The sequence below is a fragment of the Sorex araneus genome, chromosome 4 (genome assembly GCF_027595985.1).
Source record: "Sorex araneus isolate mSorAra2 chromosome 4, mSorAra2.pri, whole genome shotgun sequence".
NCBI classification, from domain to species: Eukaryota; Metazoa; Chordata; class Mammalia; order Eulipotyphla; family Soricidae; genus Sorex; species Sorex araneus.
Genome location: NC_073305.1, coordinates 54,509,080 through 54,522,141, shown reverse-complemented (window position 1 = coordinate 54,522,141; position 13,062 = coordinate 54,509,080). Strand labels below are relative to the sequence as shown.

Below are 13,062 nucleotides of genomic sequence, written 5' to 3'. Positions count from 1 at the left end.
CCCCCCCCCCCCCAGCCGCCATGTACTCCGAGATCCAGAGGGAGCGAGCAGACATCGGGGGCCTGATGGCGCGGCCGGAGTACAGAGACTGGAACCCAGAGCTCATCAAACCCAAGAAGCTGCTGAACCCTGTGAAGGCCTCCCGGAGCCACCAAGAGCTGCACCGCGAGCTGCTCATGAACCACCGAAGGTGCGTCCTCTCGCCTCTGCACAGCCAGCAGCTCCTCAGGGCCGCAGGGAGCTGGAGTGGCGCCCCCTGGTGCTCATCCTGAGAGCTGGTCACCAGCAGAAACCCCGTAGCCTCTGTTCCTTGCCTTGCTCCACTTCATGCCTGCTCGCCATATGCATTGACTGAACACCTACTACATGCCTGTCACTGGGGGAACAACTAGGAGTGGGACTTACTTCCGCCCTTACAGACCTGGGTCCTCTTATTTTTTTTTTATGCATTGTGAGACAGAGCGTTATGAAATTGCTCATGATTGCGTTTCAAACAGTGTTCCAACACCGATCCCTCCACCGGTGTAATTTCTCAGCACCAGTGTCCCAGTTTCTCTCCCATCCCTTCAAGCCACCCACCACCCTAGACTGCCTCTATGGCAAGCATCTCTCTCTCTCTCTCTCTCTCTCTCTCTCTCTCTCTCTCTCTCTCTCTCTCTCTCTCTCTCTCTCTCTCTCTCTCTCTCTCTCTCTCTCTCTCTCCACCCCCCCCCGCTGTCATTTTAGGCATTATGGTTTGCAATCCAGATACTGAAAGGCTATCATCTATCTATATCCCTCTACCTGCTTTCAATACTCATGTCTTGCCCAGAGTGATCATTTCCACTAGTATTGTCCTAATGGACCCTCCTCTGTCTTAACTACCCTCCATCTCCCACACCATTGACCAGCCATTGGCCAGTCTTCCTGGCCCGTTTTGACCCCGATCCTCTTTCCTTGGAAGTATGATGGGGGCTTTCGGGCATATGTGCCTGGGACAGGCACTAAATGACCTCAGGCAGGCGGTGATGCCTCATTTCCGAGGTCACCCAGCAGAGAGGTGAGCTCTGTGAGCTGGAGCCCCCTGGCTGGGGCTGGAGCATTATGGTAGATTGACTGTGGACCCTCGGGAGATACCTGGCAGGAGATCACGCTCGTGGAGGAAGCATGATTGGAGTAGAGAGGCGACGTCATGCAATGAGAGACACAGCTAGGATTGCAGTGGCAGGGCTGGGAGAAGGGGCATGGAGTAGGAGAGTGGGAAACGGGAAAAGGTGTCTGGGGATCTTTCAACAGCATGGGAGATGCCTCCCGGAGCCCAAGGACTGGGGATACATAGCTCCCTCTGCTGGCAGATTCTGGTACTGGCACGGGCCGTGATTTTCATTCTCCAGCTGGGGGCCCTCGTGCAGACAAATGGCAGTTTGTTTCCTCCATGCTTTCACTTTTGTTTTTCCTCTGAGTATATCATCAATTATTTCTCTAATTGCCTTCATTTTTTTTTTATTTTTGGGTCACACCCGGCTATTCACAGAGCTTACACTTACACAAGGCTCTGCACTCAGGAATTACTCCTGACGGTGCTCAGGGAACCATATGGGGATCGAACCGGATCGGCTGTGTGCAAGGCAAACGCCCTGCCCACTGCACCATCGCTCCAGCCCCCCTAATTGCCTTTTAAAGTAATCCTTTTGAATGTCAGAAGCATCACAACAGCAACAACAAAACAAAATCCTAACATAATTCAGGGGGAAATATTTGCAATCTCAACAACAGATTGATTAGTTATACAAACCCATAAGGGAAAAATAACAAACAACCCACAGGCATAGTTCGCAAAAGGAGAAATGAAAATCATGTAACACACAACCACTGAGCTACCTCCATGCCAACATCCTCCGGTGTAAAAAGATTAGCTAGAGATGGTGAAGAGATAGAAACTTTTTGCCAGAGCGATTTGCTGACAGAGTATAAACTGCAAGCCCTTCTCGGGGGGGGGGGGGGTAGGTGGGAATATTTACTCAGAACCTTTCAAAAGAGTCTGACCCATCAGCTTCGCCTCCGGAAACTCACTTTGAGAAAATAGCCATAAATGACCTAAGACAGCGCTCTGGGTTCGAGTCCTCCACTGCTCTGTGAAATGGGACAGTTCCGCATGGCGGGGCGGCCAGGACTCACCAGAGGGTCTCACTGTCCTGAGACGGTACTGGGGGCAGCCGGGGGGTCCTCCTGACTGTCGCCCACACCTTAGGGGGCTCGGCGTGGACAGCAAGCCAGAGCTGCAGCGGGTCCTGGAACACCGCCGGCGGAACCAGCTCATCAAGAAGAAGAAGGAGGAGTTGGAGGCCAAGCGGCTGCAGTGCCCCTTCGAGCAGGAGCTGCTGAAACGGCAGCAGAGGCTGAACCAGGTGCGGTGCGAGGAGCTCCCAGCCCCAGCCCGGGCCCCCTCCAGGGCCATCTCCTGGCCCTGCTGACCACAGCTGGCCAAAGGAAGGAGGCTGAGCAGGACGAGGACCGGCCTAGGAGTCTGCCACTAGCCTGAGTCCTCCCGTGGCCACTCACCTCGCTGTGTGACCTTGGGCCCCTGGCTTCCCCTCTCTGTTCCTCTTCCGCCAGCAGCTGATCCTGATTTCATTCACAGCTGTCCCGGAGTCAGCCCTGGGGACCCAGAGGGGCCCTGATGACATGAGGGATTTAAAGGAGGCTGCCTGGGCTCAAGCTCTGTCTCCCCCCAGCTGGTGACAAGACAGATAGCTGCCAGGCTCCCCACCCCCCCTTTGCGAAGAGGAAACTCCTTCCGACCCCTCACCCACCCCCCACTTCCCACCTTCGCTTCTCTCTCCTTCAGCTGGAAAAGCCACCGGAGAAGGAAGAGGAGCATGCACCTGAATTCATCAAGGTCCGGGAGAACCTGCGGAGAATCGCAGCCCTGGGCAGTGAGGAGAGAGTGCTGTAGAGCTGGCCGGGGACCCCCCCCTCTCCACCGACTGTGCCCCCGCCCAGCCGCCCTGCTCCAGCCCGCCCGTACCCGGTAGCCCAGGACCGGAGATCTGGGGCATCTGTGACATTGATGGCACTTGGCTTTGCTTCCTAGAAATCTGCCCTCCGGGAGCCTGTGGCCCGGCTTCTCCCCAGCCCCCCGCCCCCCACAGACCACCTCCCCGGCCCACCTCAGCACAGACCTCTCAGCAGCTCCTCTCCCTGCGGGGGTCCTGAGCCCTGCAGGCTTTCCTGGCAGAGCTGGAGGGTCTCTGACCTGGCCAGCTCACCCTGTGGCATCTCTGGCAACCCCCCCCCCGCCCCCGCCAGCCTCCTGGGAGAGTATCCGGCCGCTGGTGTGACCTGCAGCAGGCCTGGGCCACTGGACAAAGCAGCCTGGACCGCCTGTCGTGAGCGGCCAGGGGGGACGTTCAGGTGCCACTGTCCCGGGCAAGGCAGGGAAGGGCCGGGCGGCCCAGAGCTCACCGGCCTGTCCCCAATCACCCCCCCTCGACCCCCCGCAGCCTCTCCATGGCCTTCCCGGCCAGCCTGGGCACCTGGGGGAACTCAGGCCTCGGACTCAGTGGCGCTGAGACGGGGCTTGATGTCTGCGCGCCCTAGCATGGGGCCACTGGTTTGAGGCTTGCACCGTTTCTCCAGAGCTGCGGGCTGGAACTCTCCAGCAGGCCATCACTGCTCCTCCCCCCCTCCACCCTGAAGGTCCCCACACACGCCACAGCCCCCGGGGCTCTCTATGACCCCGTCTTGCTCCCGAGGATGGATGTGGCGGGGGTTTGCGCCCAGTTCCTAGGGCTGTTGCCAATCTGCGTCCCAACCACGCTGACGACATAGTCTGTTCCCAACCACAGTCCGACCAAATAGCCTGTGGAGAGCAGATGCACCGTGGTGAGCACCGAGCTCCGGAAACAGGAGCAGAGGCTTGAAACCGCCCGCCCCGCCCCCATCCCTCTGAGTCCCCATCTCCAGCCACTTGGTTTTAGCCCCTGGGAAGTCAGGAACCCCTTTCCCGTGAGACCCTGTGTTGTAACTGTGGGCTGCCTGGGGCTCTGCGAGGGTCAGAGAATGAATGCGCCAGACCCCAAGAAGAACGCCCCCCTTCCTCGGCTCTGGGCACGCCTCCTCCCAGCGGGCAGGGCCGTGCGAGAAAGGCCTTTTCTCTCACCAGCACCTACTAGGTGGCGGTTTGGGTCTTGGAGCCAGATGTGAGACTCCCAGGATGAAAGGCTCGTACCCCTTCCTCTCTGCATGCTTAGCGGGACCAGGCCAGGGACGGGGAGGGGGTAGTGCCCACAGAGGGGGTCCGTGTCGCTGTGCTGTGTCGTGTGTGCATGAGAGAGCGAATCACTGAGGACCCAGAGTGACAGTCTAGCCGGTAAGGCGCTGGCCTTGCACAGGACCAACCCTGACCTCGCCAGGAGTAACCTCTGAGCACTGGCAGGTGTGGCAAAAAAAAAAAGTGTGAGTCGAGCTGGAAGGCCCCGAAAGTGGCTGTTTTCGTGAGGTTGCAGTGGCACCATCTCAGACTCCTCCTCTGGGGTGAGAGTGAAGCAACAGGTGCAGGATCCCGAAGCAAAGAGTGTCCTCAGAGGGACTGCTCGGGGCTTCCCTCGGGGACCGCAGAGGTGGCCTGGTGCTGCACCTCATGCCATGCAGACACCCTGGTGCACTCCCCGGCATCAGTCCGACTCCTCTCAAGCCACCTCCCTCTAGGCAGGTTGTAAGTCCACATTCTTGTCCCAACCTCCTTTGCAGCTTAGGGTGTCCAGGTACAGGCCAGTGAAATTTAAAGGAAGTCTACTGGGCTCTGGGACATCTTATGCTTTTATTGATAAATGATACTGACATGGCTAACACTTCCTAGTCCCCGCCTGCTTTCTGCCTTGGTTGGTGATGTGATGCCTGGAGCCATCGCAGCCATTTTGCTGTCAGGAGAAAAAGGCCAAGAGACTCTCAGAGACGTTGAGCCTTATCATCATTGACTAAGCCAATGCCAGCAACTGTCTTCTTTCAGAATTCTTGTAAATAAAATAAAACCTTCTTTGTTTAAGTCACAGGTTGCTTGTTCTTTTTTTACTTATAGTCCAAAGCATTCCTAATATAGGTCGGTGGTTCTCTGCCCAAAATGACTTGTAGCCTATACTGAAAATTCAGGTTCCTCTTTTTTGTTGTTTTTTGTTTTTTGGGTTTTTTTTTGCATTTTGTTTTTGTTCTGGGCAGGGGTCTGGGGGAGCACACGTGGCAATGCTCAGGGGCTACTCTGAGTGCACTCAAGAATTTTCCTAGTGGTTTTCCGGGGACCTTACAGGATACCGGGGATGGAACCCAGGTCAGCTGCATGCAAAGCACAAAGCAAGTGCCCTATCTGCCTTATTATCTCTCCAGCCCCCCCAAGTCCAGATTCCTCTCACCATCAAAACCCAAATGGATCAGGACCCCCCGCAGTAATGCCTCGGATGGCACCAGTCTGGGAGCTGGCTTTGGGGCATCGCCAATGAGCGCTTGTGACCCATACTGCTCAGGAAGTCTGCCTCATCCGGGGGCTCAGTGGGACTCACAACACCGGGACTATACCGTGGCCGCCTCCTACCTGGTCTCACTGCTCTGCCCCTGCCCCCCACGGAGCAGCCAGATAAGCCTGCTAAACCCAAAGGCAGAGCTGGCCGCTTCTCGGCACTCGCTCTCCACTGCCTTCCGCTGACTAGACAGTTCTGCGGGTCCAGCTCTTTATTGTGGCGGATGGGGATATACCAGTGCTTGGAGGAGCGTGCGGTGCTGGGGATCAAACCTGGAGCTCCCTCATGCAAAGTCTGCACTCCCGCCCTTTGTGCCACCTCCCCAGCCCCCCAGCCCCCTCTTATCCCCTGACTCACTTCTTCTGCCCTCCCTCTTGATCCTGCAGCCCTGCCCAGCATCAATACCAGCTCTTCCTCCTCTTGTCTCTGCACTGCAACCCCGAGCCCAGAGGAAAGCTTCCCTCGGGGAACACAGCTGTTCCTCACTGTCTTCATCCAAATGAAGCCCCCCAGCCCCCTAAAATCTCACTGTCTCCCACACATTTCCTATTCCTTCCTCCCCTGCCTTAATTATCCTCACCATTTATCACCACATGACACAGATCTGGCTGATTTTTTCTTGTGTGTCTCTCAAATAGTGAGTGGTCTCAGTAGTGAGGGGTCTCTAAAGGAGCTGATTTTTCAGTGGTCCCAAAGACCCACCAATCCTCCCCCACGCCCACCCCACAGTCTCGCCTTGGGATGCCCCCTTTCGCTAAGCCTCTCCTGAATCGCATCTTCTCCGCTCTCGGGGATTCGCAGCCAAGCCAAACCTCGTCCTGTCCTCATTATTGAAACTAATGTGGGTCACCCTCTCCCAGAGGAAACAGGGGGGTGACTTTCACAAAGTGCCCTGTCGCTCTCGCCTTCCACGGAGAGACCTTACAGAGAGAGGGGTGGGGCCGCCCAGTGTCTCACGGGGCAAAGCCAGCAAGGGCTCCCTCCTCACAAGCTCTGCCTGTCTCAGTGTCTGGCCTAAATTGCTCATTTCGTCTGCAAAGCCGGCGTCGGTGGAGAAAGCTGATGTTGTGCCCAGCCTGGTTTGAGCCCCGGCTTGGCTCAACCATGATTTGCCAGCCTGGGCAAGTTGCTGACCTCCAGTTTCCATTTCTGTGACCCGTCTTATAACCTATACCTTTTGTCGTTGTTGCCTTCAGAGGGGCAGCCCCCAGGGCTGGACTAGGGCTTGCAGGGGCTGGAGGCAGGGACCAGTCCCAACGATACTGGGTCAGTCCAGCACCATTCAGGGACCCGGGCCGCCCTAACAGGATGCAGGGTGCAGTTGAGTGATCTCATTGAACATGTCGGGGTCGGGATTAGCACTTGAGGCTAATTTCGTTCACTCATTCCCCAGAGCCTCCCTTCAATTCACTCAATCCTCGGAGAAATCCCCAGGTGCGAATCCCACCTTGAGACCAGCCGCAGGCGCACGGCCAGCAGGTGGCGCAAGCGAGACGTGAGCCCGCGCGTTTACCCCGCGGCTCGCACCGTGGGGGCCGCGGGAGGATGTTTTTCAGAGCACCCACATTCAAGCTTCGCCATCTGTCGCCAGAAACGTTCTGCTGGCGTGCTGGCCGTCCGCCTCCTTCTTTCCCTGCCAGGTCCACGCCAGCTGGCAGAGTGGGCCTCGAGGACAGGAATCTCAGCCCCAGTTTGGATGGACATGGCCAGGGGCGCTACAGTGCCCGCCCTTGGCCCCAAAACTGGCGGAAGGTGCAGGACAGAAGCAGGCACAGAGCACCAGCTAGTATATCCGGGATCGTACTGGAAGCTGAGAGAACAGACCAGAGCATCTGGCCCGGAGCCTGGCACGCTTCCAGCCGCCTGGGGATGCTCCCTCCGTCCTGCAGAACTGCAGCACAGCCCTGCATGGTACTCCAGTACCCTCGGCAGACTCCAAAGTCTCATGAACTCCAGACTGGTGGGTGAGGTGGGAGGGACAGCGGCTCAGCCATCAGCTCCATGCATGGTTGGGGGGTTTCTCATCTCTTAATGAGGGTCCGATGATGCCAGCCTCACGGGTTGCTTAGAGGACAGTGGACAAATGTAAAAAGTTTGGGAAGTGCCAGGCACACAGCTGGCACCCAAGTAAAACCAATACTTAACAAGGGCAGGGGGAGGGGGCTGGAGTGATAGCACAGTGGGTAGGGCGTTTGCCTTGCACGTGGCCGACCCGGGTTCGAATCCCAGCATCCCATATGGTCCCCTGAGTGAGCCAGGGGTGATTCCTGAGTGCATGAGCCAGGAGTGACCCCTGTGCATCGCTAGGTGTGACCCAAAAAGCATAAAAAAAAAAAGGGCAGGGAATGATAGCACAGGGGGTAAGGATTCTGCATTGCGTGATGCCAAGCTCTGCTCTGCAGATTGTTTCCCAAGACCCTCCGGGAGTGATCCCTGAGCACACAGGCAGGAGGAAGCCCTGAGCATTGCAAGGTGTGACAACCCCCTCTCACCCCCAAAGTTAATTACTATCTTCTTCCCTGTCCTTGGCAGCCCCGTGCAGTCGCATCTGTCACTGACCAAGTCCTTCAAAGTTTCCATCACTCTGAGACTGAAGCTCACCCAGCACACAGCCCTGCCTCAGGGCTGCCCACCCTAAGACTCCCCTGTGCCTCAATTTGGGGGTGCAGGAAACCACCTTATTCCTTTCATCTCCACGTTTCCCTTCCTTTTCTGCTCTTTTAAAACAACTCTCGATGGGCCAGAGTGATAGCGCAGTGGGGAGGGTGTTCACTTTGCACGCAGCCAGCCTGGCTTGACTCCCCGACACCCGCAGGGCACCGCAGCCCCGCCAGGAGTGATTCCTGAGTGCAGAGCCAGAAGTAAGCCGTAGGCAGAGCCAGGTGTGGCACAAGAAAACAAAAATAAATTAATTACAACAACTTCAAAGAATTTCTCTCTGCTTTGATCCACTACGGAGTCCCGAGGAAACCAAGAGCGTTGTGGGCCAGCAGGCTCCATGCCCTGACCTGCTCCTCTCCTCCCTGGCCATCCGGGCCATTGCTCCCGGCCCTCACTCTTAGGCAGGGACCTGGCAGGAGTCCTGGGGGGTGACTTGGGGCAGAAGTGTGATCTGGGTCACTTTTGGGCTGAGGTCATAAGGAGCACTGGGGAAATGCACCTCTCTCCGCCTCGGCATCCAGCACGAGAAGTTCCTTTAAGACAGAGGAACCAAGAAATAAGAACATTCTGTCTTCTTAAATCACCACCGGGATCATGAATGTCCCTCACCAGCAGCAAACTTGGCGCGTGAGAGAAATTAGCTGGGGGTTAGCCATTCAGACCTGGGGGTGGGTTCGTTATTGCACCATCATTTTGACATGATACCAAATGCCACAACACAAGCTGAAGCCACAAACGTTGACAGCAGTTTCTCCTGGGAGGTCATGACTCCAAAAATATATCTCATGTTTGAGGCCAGAGAGATAGATAGTGAGCAGGGCAGGTACCCAAGACACAGCTGACCCAGGCACCCAATATGGTCCTCTGACCCCACCAGGAGTGATCCCTAAGGGTAGGGCCAAGAGTAACCCCTGAGCACCAGTGGGTATGGGGAAGAAAGAAAAAGAGAGGAAGGAAGGAAGGAAGGAAGGAAGGAAGGAAGGAAGGAAGGAAGGAAGGAAGGAAGGAAGGAAGGAAGGAAGGAAGGAAGGAAGGAAGGAAATATATAATGTTTAAGGTGATGGCTTTCAAAAGTAAATAAAAGGGTGCTGATTTATCTCAAAATGCAAGGTATGGGTCCAGTGTAATAGCTCAAATCGGTTTTTTTTTTTTTTTGGCTTTTTAGGTCATACCCAGCGATGCTCAGGGGTTACTCCTGGCTCTGCGCTCAGGAATTACTCCTGGCAGTGCTCAGGGGACCATATGGGATGCTGGGAATCGAACCCGGGTTGGCCTAGTGCAAGGGAAATGCCCTACCCACTGTGCTTTCGATCCAGCCCCCTTTTTTTTTAAAAAAAAAAAAACACAAACACAGGCAGTGGGGGGGCTAGGGAGCAGGCGCGGGGGGGGGGAGGTTTACCGTGGTTCTTGGTGGTGGAATATATGCACTGGTGAAGGGATGGGTGTTCGAGCATTGTGTAACTGAGACTTAAGCCTGAAAGCTTTGTAACTTTCCACATGGTGATTCAATAAAAGAAATAAAAAATTAAAGAAGTCATGTAGACTAAAAAAAACAAAACAAAACATACCTAACACACATGAGACCCTGATTTCAATCCCCAGTGCACACACAAAAAAGTGATTTATTCAAAGAAAATTCTGAAATCATTAACAAGAGTTAGTCACTAAGAGGGGCTGTTTCTCTAACTTGGGAGACTGAACCAATACTGTAAAGTTGGTTAACAGTAAAGATTTCATCTCTGCTAGGTTTCGCCTCTCCAGACTATAGTGGATGATGACTTTGGGTGTTTTTGTGTTTGGCCTAGAGGCCAGAGTGGGCCACTAGGCGTGCCTGTTCTCTCCTCAACCTGCTCTCCACAATTCTTGCCTTTATTGATTCTCACACATATCCCTTTTTTTTTGGGGGGGGGGGGAGGTCACATCCAGCAATGTACAGGGGTTATTCCTGGCTCATGCACTCAGGAATTACTCCTGGCGGTGCTCAGGGGACCATATGGGATGCTGGGAATCGAAGCCAGGTCGGCCGCATGCAAGGCAAATGCCCTACCCACTGTACTATTGCTTCAGCCCTTCTCACACATATCCTTTTGCAAGAATAACACATAACGTTGCATGGTTTCTCTGAGCTCTGTTTTCAAAGATAAAAAAATTACCAACTAAACTCGTATCAAAGTTCATTTCTCAGTTCCAAACATTGGGCAATGGTTGTGTAAGATGTTAACACTGATGAAAGTTAAGTAAAAGATATTCCAAAAGGTCTGTTTTTTGCAACTTTCTGAAAGTCAAGTTATTTTGAAATAAAAGGTTAAAAAAAATGAATCGGGAGCAATAACACAGCACAGTTGAAGTGCTCCTCACGACAGCTGCAGTTGGATGCTGGTGGGGTCATGTGCTCGCTCTGCTACTGTAAAGTCTTAAAAGCTTTTATATAAAAATTTAAGCTAAAGGGGTCAGGGTGGAAGCCCGCTGGGTAGGGCACTTGCCTTGCACGCAGCAGACCTGAGTTCAATCCCTGCCATCCTGTATGGTCCCCGCGCCCCCACTCCTCCAGCACCGCCAGGAGTAATTCCTGAGTGTTGAGCCAGGAGTAAGCCCCCAAACAAAACAACCTGAAAACCTGTTCTGGGACAGGAGGGCTGAGCCCTGTGCACTTGTGGGTCTGTTGCAGAAGGGGGTCTTCACTCCGGGCATATTAGCAGCTCCAGCTTCTGACAGGCTGTGGCTGGCAGAGGTCATGGTGAGAAAAGATCAGGGAAAAGCAGCAGAAAGGCCATGACAACTTTGCACACGTGCCTGGGAACAGCTCTCTGATATTCCAGGTCATCGAAGAATCCCCAGCTTTGAAATGGAAGACCTTGGTCTCTTGCATGCTAAGATAGCAAGGGATACAAAGAGTGTGGATTCATAGACCTTAAAAAAAAAAGTGTCAAGAGCAGAGCCATAGTATGGTAATAAGGCACTTGCCTTGCATGCTGCCCACCTGGGTTCAATCCCTGTCTCCAAAAAACATGGCCCCCAAGCCTATCCAGGAGTGATTGTTTTTCGTTCTCTTTTTCTTTCTTTCTTTCTTTCTTTCTTTCTTTCTTTCTTTCTTTCTTTCTTTCTTTCTTTCTTTCTTTCTTTCTTTCTTTCTTTCTTTCTTTCTTTCTTTCTTTCTTTCTTTCCTTTCTTTCTTTCTTTCTTCTTTCTTCTTTTTCTTTTTTGGCTTTTTGGGTCACACCCAGTGATGCTCAAGGGTTACTCCTATACTCCTGGATCTGTACTCAGGAATTACTCCTGGCAGTGCTCAGGGGACCTTACGGGATGCCAGGGATTGAACCCGGGTCAGCCACACGCAAGGCAAATGCCCTACCCGCTGTACTATGGCTCCAGCCCCCAGGAGTGATTCTTGAGTGTAGAGCCAGAAGTAACCCCTGAGTACTGCCAGATGTGGCCCAAAGCCCTTTTTTAAAAGCTCTAAGCTCTTGTCTTAAGGTAGAGTCTGGTTCCTGCCCATCTTTGTGTACTTTTTATCAGTTCAGGGCTAGAACAGGACAGTGATCTGGAGAACACAGTTCTTGCCAGCACTGAGGGTTTAGGTCGGGGTTGGTTTGAATCAGGAGTGCAGCTTCACAGACTTCTTGCCGGTACCTGGTGCTGAGTAGAGCTGACAGGACTGTCTGTGCGCACAGCGCCAGTGTGTGCGCACACGCCATTTTGCCAATCTGCAAAATATTTCTCCGATTTTCACCAGTCTGCAGGTGTCAAAAGGTGAAGTGATTCAGGTGAAAATCAATAGTTAAAGCAGGGGCTGGAGCGATAGCACAGTGGGTAGGGCATTTGCCTTGCACACGGCCAACCCGGGTTCGATTCCCAGCATCCCATATGGTCCCCTGAGCACTGCCAGGGGTAATCCCTGAGTGCAGAGCCAGGAGGAACCCCTGTGCATCGCCAGGTGTGACCCCAAAAGCAAAAAAAAAAAAATAGAAAAAAAAGTTAAAGCAAAAAGCAACTCAGTGCCCAGGGCTGTGACTTAGTAGTTGAGCTCCTACTTAGTTGTTGAGCACAAGCTCAGAGTAGGGCCCCAGCACTGCCCAACCTGTGCCTGTGGCCCAAGCTGCACTGCTGTCTGTTCCTCCCAGCTCAGAACAAAGTGAGCATCACAACCACCTCTGCAAGCACCCAAACTACTGTCACCCACAGTGAGCACCATGTCATCACAAAATCAATCACAGGAAGGGACGGGGGGAACATGTCAGTTAAATAAAAGTTATTTACATGCACCACCGTGGAGGTGTGAGCCTCGAGTGACAGTGCCTTTTTTTGTCCCCATTTGTCATAAAAAAGCATGTGGTTTCCTCACTCCCAGCAACCAAGTTCCCAACTCTCCAACACCTAATGGGGACAGGTCCAGCTTCCATTTCTGACTTTACTCCTGGAGTCAGGCTCAGCCGCCTCACCCAGCATCCGACCCAAGTACCAGAACCTCCTCCACACGTTGGACTAATCGGCACGAGAGACTTCAAGAACTCAGAAAACCACTTTGTTGACACACCAGTTTATTCAAAACACCACAACTCCAAGGCAGCCTATGGGAACGAACTGTTTTCTATAAACTCAAGGGAGATCAGGTTGGCATCGGAGGCTCTACTGGTAAGGAAACAGCAGTTCACAGACAGGAAGCGAGTGTGAGCAGCCGGCTGTAAGGCCGGCGTCCCCACCAGCGAGGGGAGAGACAACGCCTGGCCCTATGCAGAGGAGAGTTCGGAGATAACAGCCGGAGTCCAGCTTTCACGGATGCACAGAAACGTCCGGCTGGCCCACACGCTACAGCCACTGAACACCTGGGAAGCCTGGAACGCGGGGCAGGTGGAAGCGAACTGTGTAGGTCTATCTTCTGCCAGACCAGGGCTCCGATTTCCACTGTCCC

The 13,062-nt window shown here is 54.0% G+C and overlaps 2 protein-coding genes across 4 annotated transcripts in view; both read left to right on the top strand.

The window, feature by feature from the left end:
- FAM107A (family with sequence similarity 107 member A) overlaps positions 1–5,030 on the top strand; it is a 53,406-nt gene extending 48,376 nt beyond the window's left edge. For all 3 annotated transcript variants that reach the window (XM_055135519.1, XM_004616495.2, XM_055135518.1), the window contains 3 exons: positions 16–190; positions 2,231–2,387; positions 2,828–5,030. In XM_055135519.1, the coding sequence (XP_054991494.1) occupies positions 16–190; positions 2,231–2,387; positions 2,828–2,935 (440 nt within the window). In that variant the 3' untranslated portion in view covers positions 2,936–5,030. The remainder of the gene's footprint in view (positions 1–15; positions 191–2,230; positions 2,388–2,827) is intronic.
- ACOX2 (acyl-CoA oxidase 2) overlaps positions 1–13,062 on the top strand; it is a 71,078-nt gene that overhangs the window by 20,482 nt on the left and 37,534 nt on the right. The gene's annotated exons all lie outside the window — the stretch shown is intronic.